Consider the following 18,516-nt stretch of genomic DNA (forward strand, 5'->3'; position numbering starts at 1 on the left):
CATTTATAACAGTGTATAAAAGATAAGCCTAACCCATCACTGTATTTTACGCGAGTAGTAAGTTTATGAATTGATATTTGTTTTTATATAAGTATCTGTGTTTAATTTAATAGAAAGGAAAATCATCATTGCTTCTTAATCAGATCTTATAATAAGTCAGACCAGTCACGTCCTTAATAATTGAATTTAATTCCGAACCGGTGGTAGCTTCACTTAATATAGTTTGTTAAATGACGATTCAAAGGTGCTTGTAAAAGTCTACTTGAATAAAGTACATTTTGATTTGTTTTTTTTATTTTAATTCGATTGCGACGACCAATCTCAAGGGAATCCAAAAGAACTGCGCGAGACATATTGTAAATAAATGGGTCTATTCACTTTTATAATCCGACGGGATGGCAAGTTCAGGCGCAGGACAAACGGATTTACGCGATCGAAACGCCAGTCAGTGATCAACCCAATTTTCAGGCTCAGTAAAACCAAATATTTTTTTAATGAAAGTGGTTAACACCTACGATCTCAAAATAGGTCAAAAATTTAACTTCTTAATAGAAATGATCCATCCAGCTTCATGACTGTTATTATGAACACGTTGTTTAGACAGATAATGTGTACATATGTACACAGAATATAAATACACCATACACAATAAAATATCATTCTACTGCATTGCATACTAATATTTTTAGTGTATGCCATTACTGAGTAACAACACAAAGGGTTCATTAAATAATATGATCGTTACATAATAAACAAAAGAGCATCAGCAAGTCGATACAATAACATACAATGAGCTTCAATGCGATAAATAAATGCAAGTATAATTTAATAATCAAATGGGCCACTTGATGGTAAATGATCACCACCGCATTGAAGCCGTAAGAACCTAAGCCCTACCATCAATTATACTTGGTAAAAACATCGTTGAATTCTTTTCAGAATAATGTAAAGACCCGTTTTATTGTCTTCAATAGGACAGAAGGCATTTTTTTACATACATTATATTAACAGCCTGTAAATTTCCCACTGCTGGGCTATGGCCTCCTCTTCCTTTGAGGAGAAGGTTTTGGAGCATTTGTATTAAATTTGCAAGGCATTGCGTTCACGGACATTACGTCACTTACGATCTAAGATGTTATATCCCTTGTGCCTGTTATTACATTACAATACAGAGTGATGGCAAATTCGATCAATGAAATTCCCTGAATAACATTGCTGCATACATGTAGGCAATTAGAATTCATTTTTATTTTTTAATTATAATGCAATTTTATATGTTATGTCTTAAATTATTTATGCAAGTTAAGTAAGTTGTACATACTCTATATAATAATGCCTTCAAAAGTGTTTTGCAATAAATGTGTTTTTTTTTTATATTTTGCATCTACATTGTAAAAGGGTATTGCGTAGTCCTAACATATAAATATTATTCTTGATTCAACAGGCTCATAAAAGCTCTTTCGAATCGTAATTTTTCAGTATTGAATTAAATGTAAAACTACCACCGGTTCGGAAAGTAGATTCTACCGAGAAGAACCGGCAAGAAACTCAGTAGTTACACTTTTCCACTATTTTAATAACCTACATAGTATGTCAGAAAAGTATAATTAAATTCTTATATATCCTATTTATTATAAATATTTGCAGTGTATATGTATGTATTGTTATCTTTTATAATCACATATCGATTGTAAGAAAATACTACACTAATGAAATAAATAGTATATAAAATAGTTTAAACAACGAAAAAACACGCTTTTAGCACGCATTAAAAATTACTGTGAAGTGATTTAAAAATAAACTGTTGATAATAAAATAAACTTAGTGTTTAAATTAAAATCGTCACAGAAGACGTTAATTTACACGACCGATCTTCAAAAGTCAAATTAGTAGAATTGAAAAGGTACTCAAATAACGACGCGGTATCGATATAAGTATTTTTTGAACAATATACCCCCAGTGCGAGACCGTCACTTTTGCACAAATTGAAAAAATGATTTAATGCATAATAAGTGTCATGAGGCAACCCTCTACTTGGTACATTAACCGTAACACATAGTTTCCGTAAGATGGCGTGAGTGTCATTATAGTTTTGGCGCGAAAAATTGCATTTTCGCAAAAGTGACGGTCTCGCACTGGGGGTGAAATATATTAAGCGTTTATACTAATAGTTAATACTACTAGATACTAACATATATGTAATTTGTACTATGTAATAAATGTCAGCAATGAAAATATATATTTAAAGCAGTTTAGTTCCTTGTTTAACTCCTACGCTTGGTGTTTAGAGATAGAGAAAAAAATTATTGCTCACTGGTGTAATAACGCATGATAATGGCGGGCTTTCCGAGACAAGTAATGTAAAGTTAATATCCAAATAAGCTATAAATTCAAATAAACAAACCGTTATGTTCGTATCTGTGAAAGTTAATAAGACAAATAGATCCGATGGATTTTGTCTCGCCCGTATATGTTTTTTGGGTTTATGTTGTTTCTTCGATACTCTAATTCATTTAAAAAAATCAATAGCATTAGTTGATCTTTAAAATATTGGCTTTCTAATTGGGTAAACATTGTCAAAACCTGTTCAGACATTTCGGTGACTACCCATTACAACACTGACAAAAAATTAATAAATTTTTATTTTTTTGTGTCGCGTAAAAATTCATACGCATGTTTTAATTTTTTTTTTTTTCTATTATTCCAGACACTACGATTTTATTTATTTGTATAGATTACCAATCATCGTTCACACGTGCGTGCTCAAATGAATGTCAAATATATCGCTAGATTCGTGTGACATTAGATTAATTATTTGCTATCTTTTGACAGCCTCATTGGTTTCGTGATGACAAGTGAACGCCGGATAAGGAGAAAACGAAAATCAAAATGGATATAATCTTCATTCAGGTATTATTTCAAGGACTTCTAAATCTTCAAATTACAAGGTTAAAATGAATATAATTGAAACCGCTGGTTCTTATTATTAAAATTCTGACAATCTTCCTTGTTTTTAATTTTAAAATATTTTTTTCGATTATTACTCCATAATCCGTTTAAATATGTCCCTACTGGGATACAAAAAATACTGTTGCTTACTTTTTTATTTTATGTCATATTGGTAGGCAGAATAGCAAATGGAATAAATACTGTTGCTTACTTTTTATTTTATGTCATATTCTTAATAGCAAATGGAATACTAGATAGTAAGTGCTCACCACCTCCCATAGTCATTAGCACTGTGAGACATTATACCCTTCCATAGTATCAAAAATGTTCCACCAACCTTGGGAATTAATATATTTGGTAAGGTTATATTCTGTTTACTGAGCATGTAATTTTATCGGCTCACTTAAAACCGGAACACAACAATACCTGTTTAGCGGTAAAATATGTGATGAGTTTGTAGTACCTATCCAGACGGGCACAAAGCCCTACCACCAAGGAAATCACTTATTAATAAATAAGGGAATTGGTCTTGAATAATATATTTCTTTGACTACTTTGATGAGCGACTTAAAACGTTTTCTAATTGAATAACTTCGGATTCAAATATCACATTCAACATCGTTAACTTAAGGTTCGTTGACGATTTGGACGAATTCAGTAAAGTGTAAATTACAAAGTAAACTATTTATATATTTATTACAGTCTGTGGCGTTATTGATAACCGATCGATGAAAACATGTTATTAAAATCAAATCATTGTCATTAAAACCCTTATCACAATTTTTTTTCGAAGAATACAGCAATTGGTATTTAATGTTCTAATATATTTTTAATAGTGATTATTTAGACTGAGAGTCAGTCTAAATAAACACTAATAAACCATTGAAAAAACAGTTTCGATGACAATGCATTTTCATGATTATCATAACTAGACTTGATCTACATCTATTACATCCAGAAGTTGCTCTAGACGAAGGAACTCCTCAACGAAAACTGGTTCCAAAGAGTTGTCGCCTTAAAAGTCGCGCTTCTGTCGATTTCCGATGATCGACGTGAAACTTGGAATTCTGACGCCAAAAGATAAAACTCAATAGTTGCCATTGATCCAAACCATTTCTCGGAATATTCCACATGAAAAAATCGATAGAAGATGCAGAGTGATCCAACAGTTCTAAGCAAAACTATAGGATCTAACAGCCTTGATCGTCTATAATTCCAGCAACTCTATGTTGAATACGGTCAAATAGTAAGAACTGTTATTTACGATTTTGGATTTAATAACAACTTGTGTTTAAAAATATTTTCGAAAAGGTGCAAAACTAGTTTCCCGAAGGCAATACGTTAAGCTTATTCCTCCTTGCCTGCCAAATTACCGCATAGTTAGAAATAAAATGGATTACAGATAATATAATATAACCGACCACCTTCATAGTGTTTTGTACTTTCGTATTAGATATATTCCGTATAGTGTTTATTGTATTTGTTTTCAAATTGAGTACAACGTTTTTAACTAAAATAGGTTTCGTATAGTGTATTAGTCAATATCCTACAACTGGGCTAGGGCTTTCTATCTTTTGTAAAATAAATTAAATCAAACACAAATTAATCATATGAAATGTACGTAGCTCATGCCTGAGCTTGAACTATCTATCTCTGATTGAGAACAACTGTGACGTCTCGGTTCAAATGCAACAGAATCAAACACTGACTAAGTGTTTTTTTTTTTTGTTTTTATATTGAAATGTTTAGATATGTAATTAGTACTTACAGGAGAATGTAGTATACACACAGCAAACAGAAGCACCATACTACAGAGTAGTGTGACACAGAGTGCGGATACGAACAGCGCGTGTTTCAGACGGACGCAATATCGCCTGTAAAGCGCCTCTAGTTCAAGCTCTGTGCCTTCTTCCTCTGTGAACAAATATAAATTTACTTATTAATGATGGCATAGATTGTTTTTAATATGGTATCACAGTCATGAGAGATGATTTTAATTTAAAAAGGCTATCCGAATTTTGAAATAGCAACACTGAATCTTTTAGGTTGTTTCGATTCGATGATGTTGGCTAAATAGACAGCGGTTGACACACCGTTACGGAAATAATGAACGATAGCCGTGTTTTATATCCGTTTTCATCGTGATTTTTATAAAGTATTTTCATTTGAAAATGGTACGGTACATCAATTCAGTGTTTATATTATGTATTTAAGCTTTTATTTCAATGCTATAATAATATTTAATAACATAAAATCAAAATGTAATAAAAATAAAAATAACGTATAACCTACCTCAATATATCTGTCGATTGGAATAATTTCAACTACGTGAAATAACCGTTTTCTAATACTGACTTATTAATAATACACTAGTAATGTTATTAGTCTCATTGACATTACTTTCGAAAATAACTTTTTAGTTTCTTATCCGGTATTATGTAATTTAGCTCTTTATGCACGATTTAATAATTCTCATAAGATGCAGCACGATATTGAAAATTACCCTCTGAATTTAATAAAATACAATACTTTAACAAAATGCAATATCTTAAGATTAGATACTTAAGGAATTATCCATTAAATCTGACGTTCGCAATTTGATCTTTAGCCCTAGTCGTTGTACGCCCGCGTATTTATACGATTTGCGACTCCCAATTTTGTACTGTAAAAGTAGTTGTTAAGTATTTATTTTGTACATAATACAGGTAATTATATTACTTAAAATGCGCATAGTCTACTGAACTGAACTGGACAAAAGCAATAAATGATTCTGTATCTATTATTATTAATATATATTTTTTTAATTTTGCAGAAAAAATGCATTGAATTCACGTCATGATGCAAGGAAAAGTTCTACAATTTATAAAGCTGTAGTAACCATTAATTAAGTACTGCTTCTTCTCTCATTTATTGTATAATAATATTCTTGTATGAGATTGTAGATTAAAATATAAAACGAAATAATTGTACAAATAAACTGATTGTTTAGTTGTTCTCGTAGTCTAAAGAGACTAACGAACCTGAAGTTGTGCCAAAAAAGTATTATACCTTTCTATCGAGCAATATTCCGAAGCTGTCCGGAATTATGAATTTGGAAGTGTGTACACTTTGTGTGTATCGTCCCCCAATAAGTTTGTGAAACTGTTGGTCCTATGCCTGAACTTTTTTCATTCGAAATTCGAATTAGTTCGGATTTAATATTGACAGAGGAAATAGTGAGCCATTCAATATAAACAAAATCAATCAGCAGAGTATTTAAATAAATAAATATTGGACAACATCACATATATTACTCTGATCCCAATGTAAGTAGCTAAAGCACTTGTGTAAAATCAGAAGTAACGACGGTACCACAAACATCCAGACCCAAGACAACATAGAAAACTAATGAACTTTTTCTACATCGACTCGGCCGGGAATCGAACCCGGGACCTCGGAGTGGCGTACCCATGAAAACCGGTGTACACACTACTCGACCACGGAGGTCGTTAAAAAACTGTTATCTTAAATAAACAAGCGCATTTTTATTATTTAACAAATCATCCGTTATAAATACATTTGTATTTCATTCATATCATTAAATGGAATCTTCATACAGTTCTTGTTGGCACGTGCGTGAAAATTTCCGCCATATTACTATCAATATTGAATAGATGAAATGGCTGACTTAAAATAAAAAACAACTAAAATAAAAAATCTAAATAGAGAACGAGGAAATTGTCACATTTAATTCCATCGAAGAGGCCAACAAATCAGCGATTAAAGGCGGTGAATTTATTCAAGCTGAATTAATTTACTCGAATACCGACCTTAATCCGTCTAATTAAGCACGTTAAAACAACGTGGACGATATCCGAGCAATTTAGTCTGGTGCTGTGCCAAAGTAATTTATTACGTTCAGTAACTATTTTCACCTTGGGAGACAATTGCAGTGTCAAAGTTAAGAGTCAATGAAACATGGGCTAATGTTGATCCGATTTATTCATAAAAAGTTGGTCAAGAGAGTTGTTATTTAAATTATCAAGTAACTGAAAACATTGTAACATTATAATTGGTTATTACGTATATAATAAATGCCAAAAACATAAATTAAATTTACTTTATTTTTACTGGTGACGTAATATATACCATTTGTGCTTTAAAAACATTGCATAAAAAAAAACATTTAAATTTGAGAAATTTTGGAGTTTGATAAACCGCGATGTAAATAGTATTTTTTGTTTACAGAGACGGATAAACCAAAGTCGAATTAGATCTTCAACGATGCATCCACAAAAGCAATTTTTGAACATATATGTACAACAATATATAACATTTATATATTGCCTAATACTTATAATGTTCTTTAATGCAATTTAAACGCTCAGTTTGTTGAAATGAAATACAACATAAAAATCTATAGCTCTACGGAAATAAACTAGATGACAACGATGATTAGCTTTTCTATGTCATATAACTGGCAAATGGAGACCCGACGGTATGTGGTCACGACAACGCAAAGACTTTGGTACATTCATAATACCTATTATCAATGCGCCACTAACCTTGGGAACTCAGATGTTATGTCCCTTGTTGCTGTTGTAACAATAGCTCACTCAAACTTCAAACGGGATAACAATATTTCTGTTTTCTTTTGCATCAGCAGCTCGTCTCAAGATGGAAACAGTACAGCGGTAAACCAACTCGAAGAAAGAAACAAATGGATGATTGTTCTGTCCTTTTCGAAGCACGAAAATCGCTTAAAACAGCCTACTTTGCAGTTCACTTTTGGATAATATTGATCGTTTTTTGACAGAATTACCTAGTACCTTTTAATTCCAGACTTTTGAACAGGTTAGATACTAGCCCAGTGAGCCAGTTTAGTGCCTATTGCACTATTTAATAATTAAATCAAGAGATTCAATGTAATCGCAGTACAGTATAATATTTAGTTTTGAAAAATCACTTAAGAAAATTTCGATTAATAAAGCGTTTTGCTTGATTACTGATGTTCATATAGATGATAAAAAATTGTAGAATTAATATTCGGTGATTTCCATGCGGTACATAATACTTCAATTATTGTATTTTATTATCCATGTAACTGATTATCATCTAAAATTAACTACTGATTTTCTTTTCGATTCTTCCGAGTAGGATCAACGTTGCCAACCTCTAAATTTAATATAAAATGACGATTCAAAATTTTGTATAAAGTATATTTTGATGCTGATAATTGATTTGGTTTATCCTAGCCGTTTATTTACAGGAGCGAAGTGTTACAAGGAGCCGAGATGGCCCAGTGGTTAGAACGCGTGCATCTTAACCGATGATTTCGGGTTCAAACCCAGGCAGGCACCACTGAATTTTCATGTGCTTAATTTGTGTTTATAATTCATCTCGTGCTCGGCGGTGAAGGAAAACATAGTGAGGAAACCTGCATGTGTGTAATTTCAACGAAATTCTGCCACATGTGTATTCCACCAACCCGCATTGGAGCAGCGTGGTGGAATATGCTCCATACCTTCTCCTCAAACGGCAGAGGAGGCCTTAGCCCAGCAGTGGGAAATTTACAGGCTGATTATGTTATGTTATGTAAGTGTTACATATACATGGTATTGTTTTATATACATATCATAAAAACGATATGAAGGTAACTCGTAACAATATATTTGTCACTATTCCAGTAACACTCGATGACGCATCGTAGTCAATTAATGTGCGAAATGAAATACTCATACTGGCCGCTGACGAACTATAAAACAGAATGGTCCAAACGTAATGGAGCGGTTAATAGCTATTAACTGCAGGGAAAACTATTAACTTTAGACCCAGAGCTACGATCGTCTTTATTACTATTTAATTTGTATAAAATTGTCGGGTCTAGGTCTAAGCAAACAACTTATTAAATATCTGCCATTACATTCAATTTATTCTAAACGCACTTTCATTGAGTCGAGAATGGTCAGTGGCTGGAATACCTAGAGTCTTAAGTGAAGATCTCGAGTTCAAATCCGGATAAGCACCACAGATATCTTTGTGCTTAATGTGTTTGTAATTAATCTCGTGCTTGGCGGGGAAATAAAACCTGAAATTTGCATATGTTGGTTGTAATTTAGCCAGTAATGATGCAGTATAGTGAAATAAGTTCTGAACCCACTCCTCAAAAAGACAGGAGGTCTGTGCCCACCAGTGGAACATTTACGGGCTTAACTTTTAAATGAAGCTGTCATTTACGAAGACACATGTCTAATAGTTAGAATGAATAAGTGTGTGTAGATTTTTTTTTGTAGAAATATAGTATGATCGCTAGCAGTGAAGACAAACTTAAAATACTAAATTTACGATTATTCCGAATTTTCCAACTTTTCGGCCAAGAGGCAATATATATTGAATACTTTTATGAAACTAAAAACAATACTATGAAAACTTGCGCTTAAGTAAACTTATCAACTTTCAAACTTCTCAAGCATTACTTGAATTTATTTCAAAACGAAAACCTATGAAAATTATAACGGAATGGAGATAAATATCATAGCCGTAAATTTAAACCCCAATTATGAAAACATTTTTTAGATCATCGTGTTAGTGGAGATTTTAAAACTCTATAAATTAAGTTTAAAGTTTATATTATACGGGCTAGCTCGTCCCGAGTTCCTACGTGTATTTTCTTTTTACAGATATAGTGCCAGTGCCAGACCAATGGGGTCCGATCTAAATCAAACCAACACAGGAAGCGACCCAAACGCACAAAAGAAAGCATCAAAATTTATCCAACCGGTATAGAAGGAATTCATTGACATACACACGTATCCTAATATACATATATATATATATATATATATATATATATTAAGATTGTTGGCTTGCAAGAGTCATATTCATTTAAAGTTAATTGCCTCAACAGTTTGGGTTGTCACGCAATTCATTTGCCAAAAAGGAGTGTCTCCCAGCTAGCTGTAACTGTTTTATGACTGCCCGATTCCATTTACGGCACTACACAATTATGATGAATGACTTTGATATTATCTCTGTAACAATGTGCCTTAATTTTGCCAGATTTTATAAAATGTATAATATATACACTATTTATATCGTAAGTAAATTTAACCGCCTTTTTAAGCGACTTCAAAGAAAGAAATAGATTCGCTTTTGGATGTATTTTTTTTTATTATCTCAGTTGTCCGTCATTTATTAACTGATTTCGAATTTTTGTTTTATAATTTATCTCGAATTTACTCTGAGTATTTTTCTCAGAGTATTATTTAACCAACTTACTAATGTTATTGAAGTCCTTAAAATAATTTACATTGAACATATCGTCTTATATAAGACAATGTCGCGATTTTATTTATTAAGTAATCCATCCATCTAATAAAATTTGAGTTTCTTGTTAAATCAAAGTAGAATTAACGTACTGAACTAGTGGTGGTTAAAATTAATTTTAATTTAATATTATATCGCTAGTGAGCCAGTGTAACTACATACACGAGGGACATCATCTCAGATCCCAAGGTGGTGTATACACACCAATATTATGTAATATTATTAAAAAAAAACTGTAATATGACGATTCAAAAGTGATAAAATCTTATATCCATAAAAATATATTTAGATCTGTGATTACTTTTGTCTATAAGGGTCTTTTAAGTGAGTATATTGATATTATATTAGTTTATCTAGCAAATATATTATTTCAAAGTTATTTTATTGGTAATAATCGAGCTTGGGTAACTTTAGTATATAGTAAAACTTTTATTAGATTCTGACCCGAAACAATACATAATAAGGGATACAATAAAATGAAATATAAAACTTGGAAATAAATTCTTTTCCAAACGACGTTGAAGAAGGTCAAAGAAATTCTAAACCGAAGAAAATCCGTATTAGGATTAAAATTTTCCACAAATATTTTCTACCGTCGCTTAAGGGTCTAGGGATTTTTTCACGATTTTTAGGGTCGTATGGAGGATGGAATCTGTGATTTTTCCAATAACGCGGAAAAATATGTAATAGATTGATAAGCCAGAAATCCGTATATGCGATTTTGATTTATATTACATAAATAGTCACGAATTAGAGATTTTCAAATTTTTTGTAATGCAGCTCCAATACGCTTTGGTGTAAACCCAATGTACGAGTAAACTCACTACGTGCGTACGATTTCATCGAATACATAGATTCAGAATTTAAAACATCCTTGAAGGAAAAATTTACAACAATATAACTACAAGGATAATTGTTACAGCAAAAATAAACTAATATAAACAGTGACTTTGAATTCGTATTTATTAGACACTAGCTGACGCCCGCGACCTCATGTTTTAGGAGTTGGTGTAAGAGTAGCCTATGTCTTTCCTTCAAATTCAACCTTGCTCCATGCCAAATTTCATCAAATTCAGTACAGTAATTTGGCCGTGAAAGTGTAACAAACAGACAAACAGTCAGATAGACAGAGTTACTTCCGCATTTATAATATTAGTAGGTATATATAACTTGAATGAAAAATATAGTTATATATTTTATTGTATACGATTATTTATTACATGGATATGGATGACGAAAAAGTTCTTTTCGGTAGATTTTGTATTCCTAAACGACGGTTGTGGTGTAATGACAATTAACTATCAGTATTCAATTCGATAATCAAATCTAAAATCTTTTAACTTTGTATATAAAAATAGTAGTAGTATTTTAGGGATTTTGTTCGACAGTAGTTTGAAAGTATTAATGCTAGTTAAGCTCTGTGAAAAAGATTAACGTCAAAATAGTATTTACGATTTATAAGTGTTATAGTCAGTGAATGTCAAGCCTTAGTTCTTAAATACTTTGAAAGTTGAGAGAGATTTTTTTATGCTTAAATGATTATGTAATCCTAAATGGATTGAACACTCAATTTGAACAAACTTTAAATTTTAGTCTCGAGTTTGGAGTATATGTTTTGTATTAATTATCAAGAGAGAATATTTAGTCTTTTCTTTTAAAAATGTAGTCTGTATGTATGTGATTTATGGAATATGTAAGCAGAGATGCGATTGGCCCATCCATCGGACGGCAAATGGTCACCACCGCTCATAGATATTGTTCCAAATGTACGTAATATTTATCATTCCATATACCGCAAATGCGTCGCCAAACATAAGAACACTTCCAAGTGTAATTACAAGGATTCGCTTATTTATTAGTTAGTCTTAAGACACGTTATGGTTATTTACGTCGTTGGATAGCTTTGTACTAGTCAGTCTAGTGAGGTACCACCAATTCAAAGGGAAGCAGTACATACTTAAGATTGCTGTGTTCTACTTTGAAGGATGAGTGAGCCAGTGTAACTATATAGAAAGGGGCATTACAACTCAGTTCCCAAAGCGGTGTGAAGTACCGTTAAAATTTCTTTAGCTCCAATAACTGTAGGCGGAGGTGACCACTATTGAGTAAGCTAGTATGTCTACATATGCTATAAAAAATCTTTCAAAAACATTCAACACATTACTATTTGCCGGAAGAATAAATTGGAAAATGTTCCCCATAAGGACTGTATAAAGCTAAACATCATTAGTGAAGTGTGATGGTCTAACAAACTATCAACTTAATAGCTACAAATATTATAATTGCGATTGTGTGGGAGTTTGCTACGAAGTCATAGTCGAATGACTGGAAGGATTCTACTTAAACCTTTACTGATATTATAAAGTTGAATAATATGTTTGTTGAGATAGGTTATAAATTACATACCATCACGATACGACCCATGAAGCTGAGCAGTAACGTCAAACGCAGATACCACACGGAGTAGCTGTTTTACAATAGTCAGTTATACCATGGAAAAATGCATTAAGAACGTTGATTCTTACAAAAAAAATTGCGAATTTATAAGAAAGAGATTAGGCAATCCACCCCAAGCATTTCTTACTTATTTGGCTTTAATATTATGATATTTAATTAAATTAAAAATTTAATAATTCACGTATTCGAGAACACAAAGATGTTTTTTTGTTTGCAATTATTATTTAAATTGATATATTAGACTAATCACAACTTCTATCCCGTGGTAACGCTCGTATGTGATAAGAAGGGGCGCATATTAGGCAGCTTACGTATTGATGTGCGTTTAAGATTTTCTATTTCAAATTTCATCCAAATACGTTTAGTAGTTTTTGCATGAAAGAGTAACAATCAAGTCAACCATCCTCTTTTTATATAAGTTTGATGACCTAGGAGGACCTCCCCTTATGGCAATAAAATGAGATTTAAATATCGAAGTATATCCTCAGGGCTGAAAGATAAATTTAGCAGAAGAATGTAATTCATATGAGAATAAAGATTCCTTACCCATACTATATCAGTTCAAATTTATAACGAAAGTTCCTATTTAAACAACAAAATTATAATTGAAATTAATCAGCTCGTAGTCCTTTTATTTCATTCGGAATAGGATAAGGGTCTATGACCGACCAAAGGGGACGGTTAAAAGCCAGTAATTAAATAATCATACTACTCATTATTTTCATAATTTCCGTGTTTCGTTTCATTGTCAACGATTATTTAGCTGAAGCTTAAATAGGCTATGTCGATTACTATGTATATTATATAATTTGTATATGGTGTTTAAAACTATTTTTATGGCAAATGGGTCACCTGATGGTAGGTCACAACAGTAGTATGAATGTGGTGTCGTAAAAATAATATTGGTATATTGCCAATGCGCCACCGACCTTGAGAACTGATATGTTATATCCCTTGTGCCGAGCTGGCTCACTGACCGATCTAACCGGGACACAACAATGCTAGGTATTATTGGGCAGTACCTACTGAGATTTGCACAGAGCAAATGTATGTGCAAGTATAGATTTATTTAATTTATAGTGAGTTACCCGTGGTTTATATTTGGTCCTCTGCCCAAAGGTTGACTGGAAGAGATCGCTGCTATAGCGATAAGGCCACCTGTTGCAGCTAAGATAACTTTGCCATTGCAATATTTAATTATGTACTGACGTCACGTAATTAATATGTTTTATTAATAACAGTGCAACAAAAAATATATAAATTAAATAAATATTTACGTTTTTCGTAATTTGATATATATAAAATACTTAAATCCGATTAAAAAAATCACAAAAAACATCACATTTCAAAGCGTTTTATTATGTAATAATCGTAAATATCATATCTGTAAACTCTAACATGAGATGCCATTGTCGAAGTGAGTTATTCTATAAGAATTTTATATCACACTCGTGAATTAATGTCGTAAACTGACTGACGTTGATATGCAATTTTAAGCTTTGTTCTCTTCAACTTATCATATATTCTGCCACTGACTTTCTTGCCGGTTCTTATCGGTAGAATCTACATTCCGAACCGGTGGTAGCTTTACTTTAAATAGTTTGTTAAATGACGATTCAAAAGTGCTTGTAAAAGCCTACTTGAATAAAGTATATTTTGATTGATTGATTGATTAAAATTGCAAATCGTTGTGTTCCTGTTTAAAAAATGACCCGGTGTAGCAACAGGTACAATTATTTTATGTCCCTTTCTAATGGACGCACCAATTTTATTTACTTTGTTGTGGGGCTTTGTGCGAGCCCACCTAGGTAACATTCTTCTGCTATTCTACTGCTAAGCGGCAGTATTAAGTATTGCTATGTTCCGGTTTGAAGCAGTGAGCCAGTGTATCAACAGGTACAAGGATACACCTTAGTTTCTAAGGTCGATAGCGCATGGGCGATTAATAATATTAATAAGGAATGATTAATAATTCTTATAGTGTCAATGTCTAATGGCCCATTGGCCCATACCTACCTATATCATAATATAAAATATATTGACTACGGTGATTACCATCAGGTAGAACATTTGCTCATCCATCTTCATAAATTATAAAAAAAAATTAAAATGTCGTGTTTTTTCTGAATTTCACTTCTGTGTAAGTTTCGAGTGTATTGTTACAGAATAGCTTCTATACTACCCAGAAGTAAGACATATATTATTTGCTTTATTAGAAGAAAATGTACTGAATAATATGGAAATAATTTTGCTGTTAAAAGCAATATTATAGCCGAACAAGCAACTAGTTTATATTTTGACTATAAACTTATCAAACATTACGGCATCGTTTTATAACGATGTAGCTCGTTAGCAATTTAACAAGTTCTAACATGGCTTGTTTAGTGTTGTGTATCGAGTTTTATTGTTCCCCAACATCAATAACTTAATTTCTCTAAAATATTCTAAATCTAAAACTAAAATCATTAAATCGTGTTCGTCTGTACTAGATACGTGTTCTTTTGCAAGCATTTTTTAATATGAAAGTTGGCACACAAACAAAAACTCCACCTCATGGTAAGTAGTCATTGTTACTTAAGTAACTCACCTTACCTGTACGTTCGAAGTCTGAAAACTCCACGACGATTTATGAACCACATACGAGAATCATATATACATATAATTATATATGTATGTGTGTATTGGAACTGAGATTCTCGGAATCAGGAAAAGTTACAACAAGACTAAAATAATATTAGGTAGAAGTTATATCAAAATTCGAATAAAAAAAAGTTACGGACAGTAATAATACTTTTGATGAAGACTTATAGATAATGATGTAATTTTCTTTATTAATAAGATTTATTATTTAGCAACAATGCTATATTCGAAATTGTTTTATTCTCTTGATAGGATTTCCAGAGTTTTGTTTTCGAACATTAGTATAATCCTTAACAAAATATAAACATATTGCTATTAAGTATTTCGGTTTCATTACCTTTTTTTGTCGAGGTATATTCGGTTTGTTTGTGAAATTATACGAAATTATAATTGTAATGTCGCAAATTTTTTAATCCCAAGAATTTATAAAAGCATTTGAATTGTTTTATTACTTAAAAGTAATTTATTATGATTTAATTAACTAACCAAAATAATTATAAAAGTATATTATTTTCAAACACAAAGATATATTTATGTAACAGACTCAATTAAATGTATTTACATAAAATTTAAATACAGCAACTGTAGAAATCATGATAGCGTGGAATTGTAGCAGTAACGCCGGCAGAGCTTTCCCGTTGAATCACAATTACAATTCTCTGGGAGAGAAATGAACCTTCCTCTATCACCGGTGGAGGCAATAAGACGGGGTGCTATAATTTTATGAAAATAATAATTCATTATCAAATTCATCTTGAATTAAATTACTTTTTTATTAACTTTGTAATATACTATTACTACTATATATTTTTTTTGGGCGGTAGGTGCATAATTAAGTAGACGTGTTTTCTTTTGCTCTCTGCAAATATTTAATAAATAAATAATTAACACCTGGTAAAATGTGCTAAGCATTCATCATACCTGTCAGCTGTGACTCCTTTATCTAATTCAAGTATAAAACACATATTAAACAACAACAACTAAAGTTCAATTAACTCCCGCAATCACTTTTGTCTTTACCGAAGATCAGATTAATAATGGACTCTATTAAACACTCGATTGCACAACTAACAGAACATTTCAACTTTAAAATGGCTGAATTCCAACAAAATTTGAATTCTAATATGCCAGCGGCCAGTCCGACTTCTAACATAATCTCCCAGTTTAATGCTTTCCGGAGTTTTGTCTTAACTGCTCTGGAAGGACTTCAGCTGCAAGTCGAGCTCCTTTCCAAAAAGTGTGACCAAATTGAAATGAGAAGTAGACGGAAAATGCTCCTGGTGTATGGGGTACCGGAAGCCAACAAAGAAAATTTATCGGCTACTGTCAGTCAGCTGCTGTCTAAACATCTCAAGTTGCCAGAGTTATCAGTGGATTCTATCAGTCGCTGTCATCGTTTGGGTTCTTTGGTTACTGAGAAACCAAGGGTCATCCTTATTAAGTTCCAAGATCCAATCATGCGTAACAAAGTGTGGTATGCGAAAACCAATCTGAAGAACACTGGGGTTACACTGTCTGAGTTCCTAACAAAGGAACGTCATTACGTCTTCGTGGCTGCCAGACAGCGTCTTGGTATCAATAAATGTTGGACTAGAGATGGCAACATAGTTATTATTGGTCCAGATGGTAAGCGTCACCAAATTACGTCTATGGCGGAGCTGAATACGTATTCCACTGCTACGGTGCCTCAACAAGTTTCAGCTAGGACTGCAACCTCATCCAACATCAATACCCAAGAGAACAAGAATTCGCAGGGAGTCCGACAGAAAAGGAACTTAAAGAAGTAACTATTTCTTATATTTTTCTATTTATTACAACTGGTGTTTCATTAAAAACTGTGTCTTGTTTGTTGTCTCTTATACGGGTCCTTCAGGTAATCAATGTTTTTCAGTACATTAATAACTGTTTGTGTTTTGTTTTCTTTTTTTCTTTTTTTTTTTTTCTTTGTTCTTCTCTTTGTAGGTAGCTATTTATAACTCTTTATTTAGGTACACTGTTATTCACTTGTAATATTATAGTTTACCTACTATTTGCTAATATTATTTAAATAATATGTAAACGTCAAATGTGTGTACAAGACACTGTCAATGTGAGTGATAGCTGTCAATTAAATTGATGTTACATTCCGCTGCTGACGATTCGTTTCACGTGTTTTTTGTTTTCCTAAATTCATGTTGTGTTTTTAAAAAATAGTATTCTGGATACTGTTTATATCTAAGCGATAACTTACAGCAGTAACAGCTGATAGATTGATTGAATGCTATAAATTTAATAATTATTTTATTGTTACTAGATACTATTAGATATTATTTATATTATTATTATTATCATTCATATATATATTTTATATATTTATTTGTATATTTTATATTTATTAGCTATTATTTTTATTTTATTATTATTGATATTTATTATTTACTTACAATATGAGTGACTCTGATGATTATATTTGTTCTGACGATGACTTTATATCTGCCTCATCAAGCGATAGCTTTCATAGTATACCTTTGTCATTACATACTCATTTGGATTCTACTTTTCATACGGTTCCTAAAAATTTTAACGTTGTCCATCTCAACGCACAAAGCATTCCCGCGCATTATACGGATTTGTTAACATCACTTGATCTTAAAAATTTGCATGCTATCTTGATATCTGAAACATTCCTTAAGCCTTGCCTTCCTTCTACCTCTTTCTCCTTGCCAGGATTTCATCTAATACGAAATGACAGGACGGGAAAAGGTGGTGGCGGTGTGGCAATTTACCTACGTAGTCATATTCCTTTTTCCATTTTAGATAAATCCCCATCGCAATATTCCGAATCTTCCGAGCACATTATTCTTGAACTCTTATTTGGTCCTTTAAAAGTCCTCTTAGGGGTATTTTATAGCCCTTCTCTTCATATTAATTATTTTCAATGTTTTGAGCACCTACTTGAGAAATATGTTTCTGCTGTTGATCACACCATTATTATGGGTGATTTTAACACGTGTTTAAATAAAAATGACTCACGTGCTCAACGCCTTCGAAATATTGTGAATAGCTCTAATTTAAATATACTTCCTTCTAATTCTACTCACTTTTTCCCAAACTGCTCTCCTTCTTTATTAGATTTAATAATTGTTTCCTCATCTGATCATGCTATGCTGTATGGCCAATACCCCG

At 32.1% G+C, this 18,516-nt stretch overlaps 1 protein-coding gene across 3 annotated transcripts in view; it reads right to left on the reverse strand.

The window, feature by feature from the left end:
* The window catches only part of LOC113396155 (adenylate cyclase type 2-like), a 198,437-nt gene that overhangs the window by 129,245 nt on the left and 50,676 nt on the right, over positions 1-18,516 (reverse strand). For all 3 annotated transcript variants that reach the window (XM_064217288.1, XM_064217287.1, XM_064217289.1), the window contains exon 2: positions 4,718-4,863. In XM_064217288.1, coding sequence (XP_064073358.1) covers positions 4,718-4,863 — 146 coding nt within the window. The remainder of the gene's footprint in view (positions 1-4,717; positions 4,864-18,516) is intronic.

This window comes from Vanessa tameamea, chromosome 16, assembly GCF_037043105.1.
Source record: "Vanessa tameamea isolate UH-Manoa-2023 chromosome 16, ilVanTame1 primary haplotype, whole genome shotgun sequence".
Lineage (NCBI taxonomy): Eukaryota > Metazoa > Arthropoda > Insecta > Lepidoptera > Nymphalidae > Vanessa > Vanessa tameamea.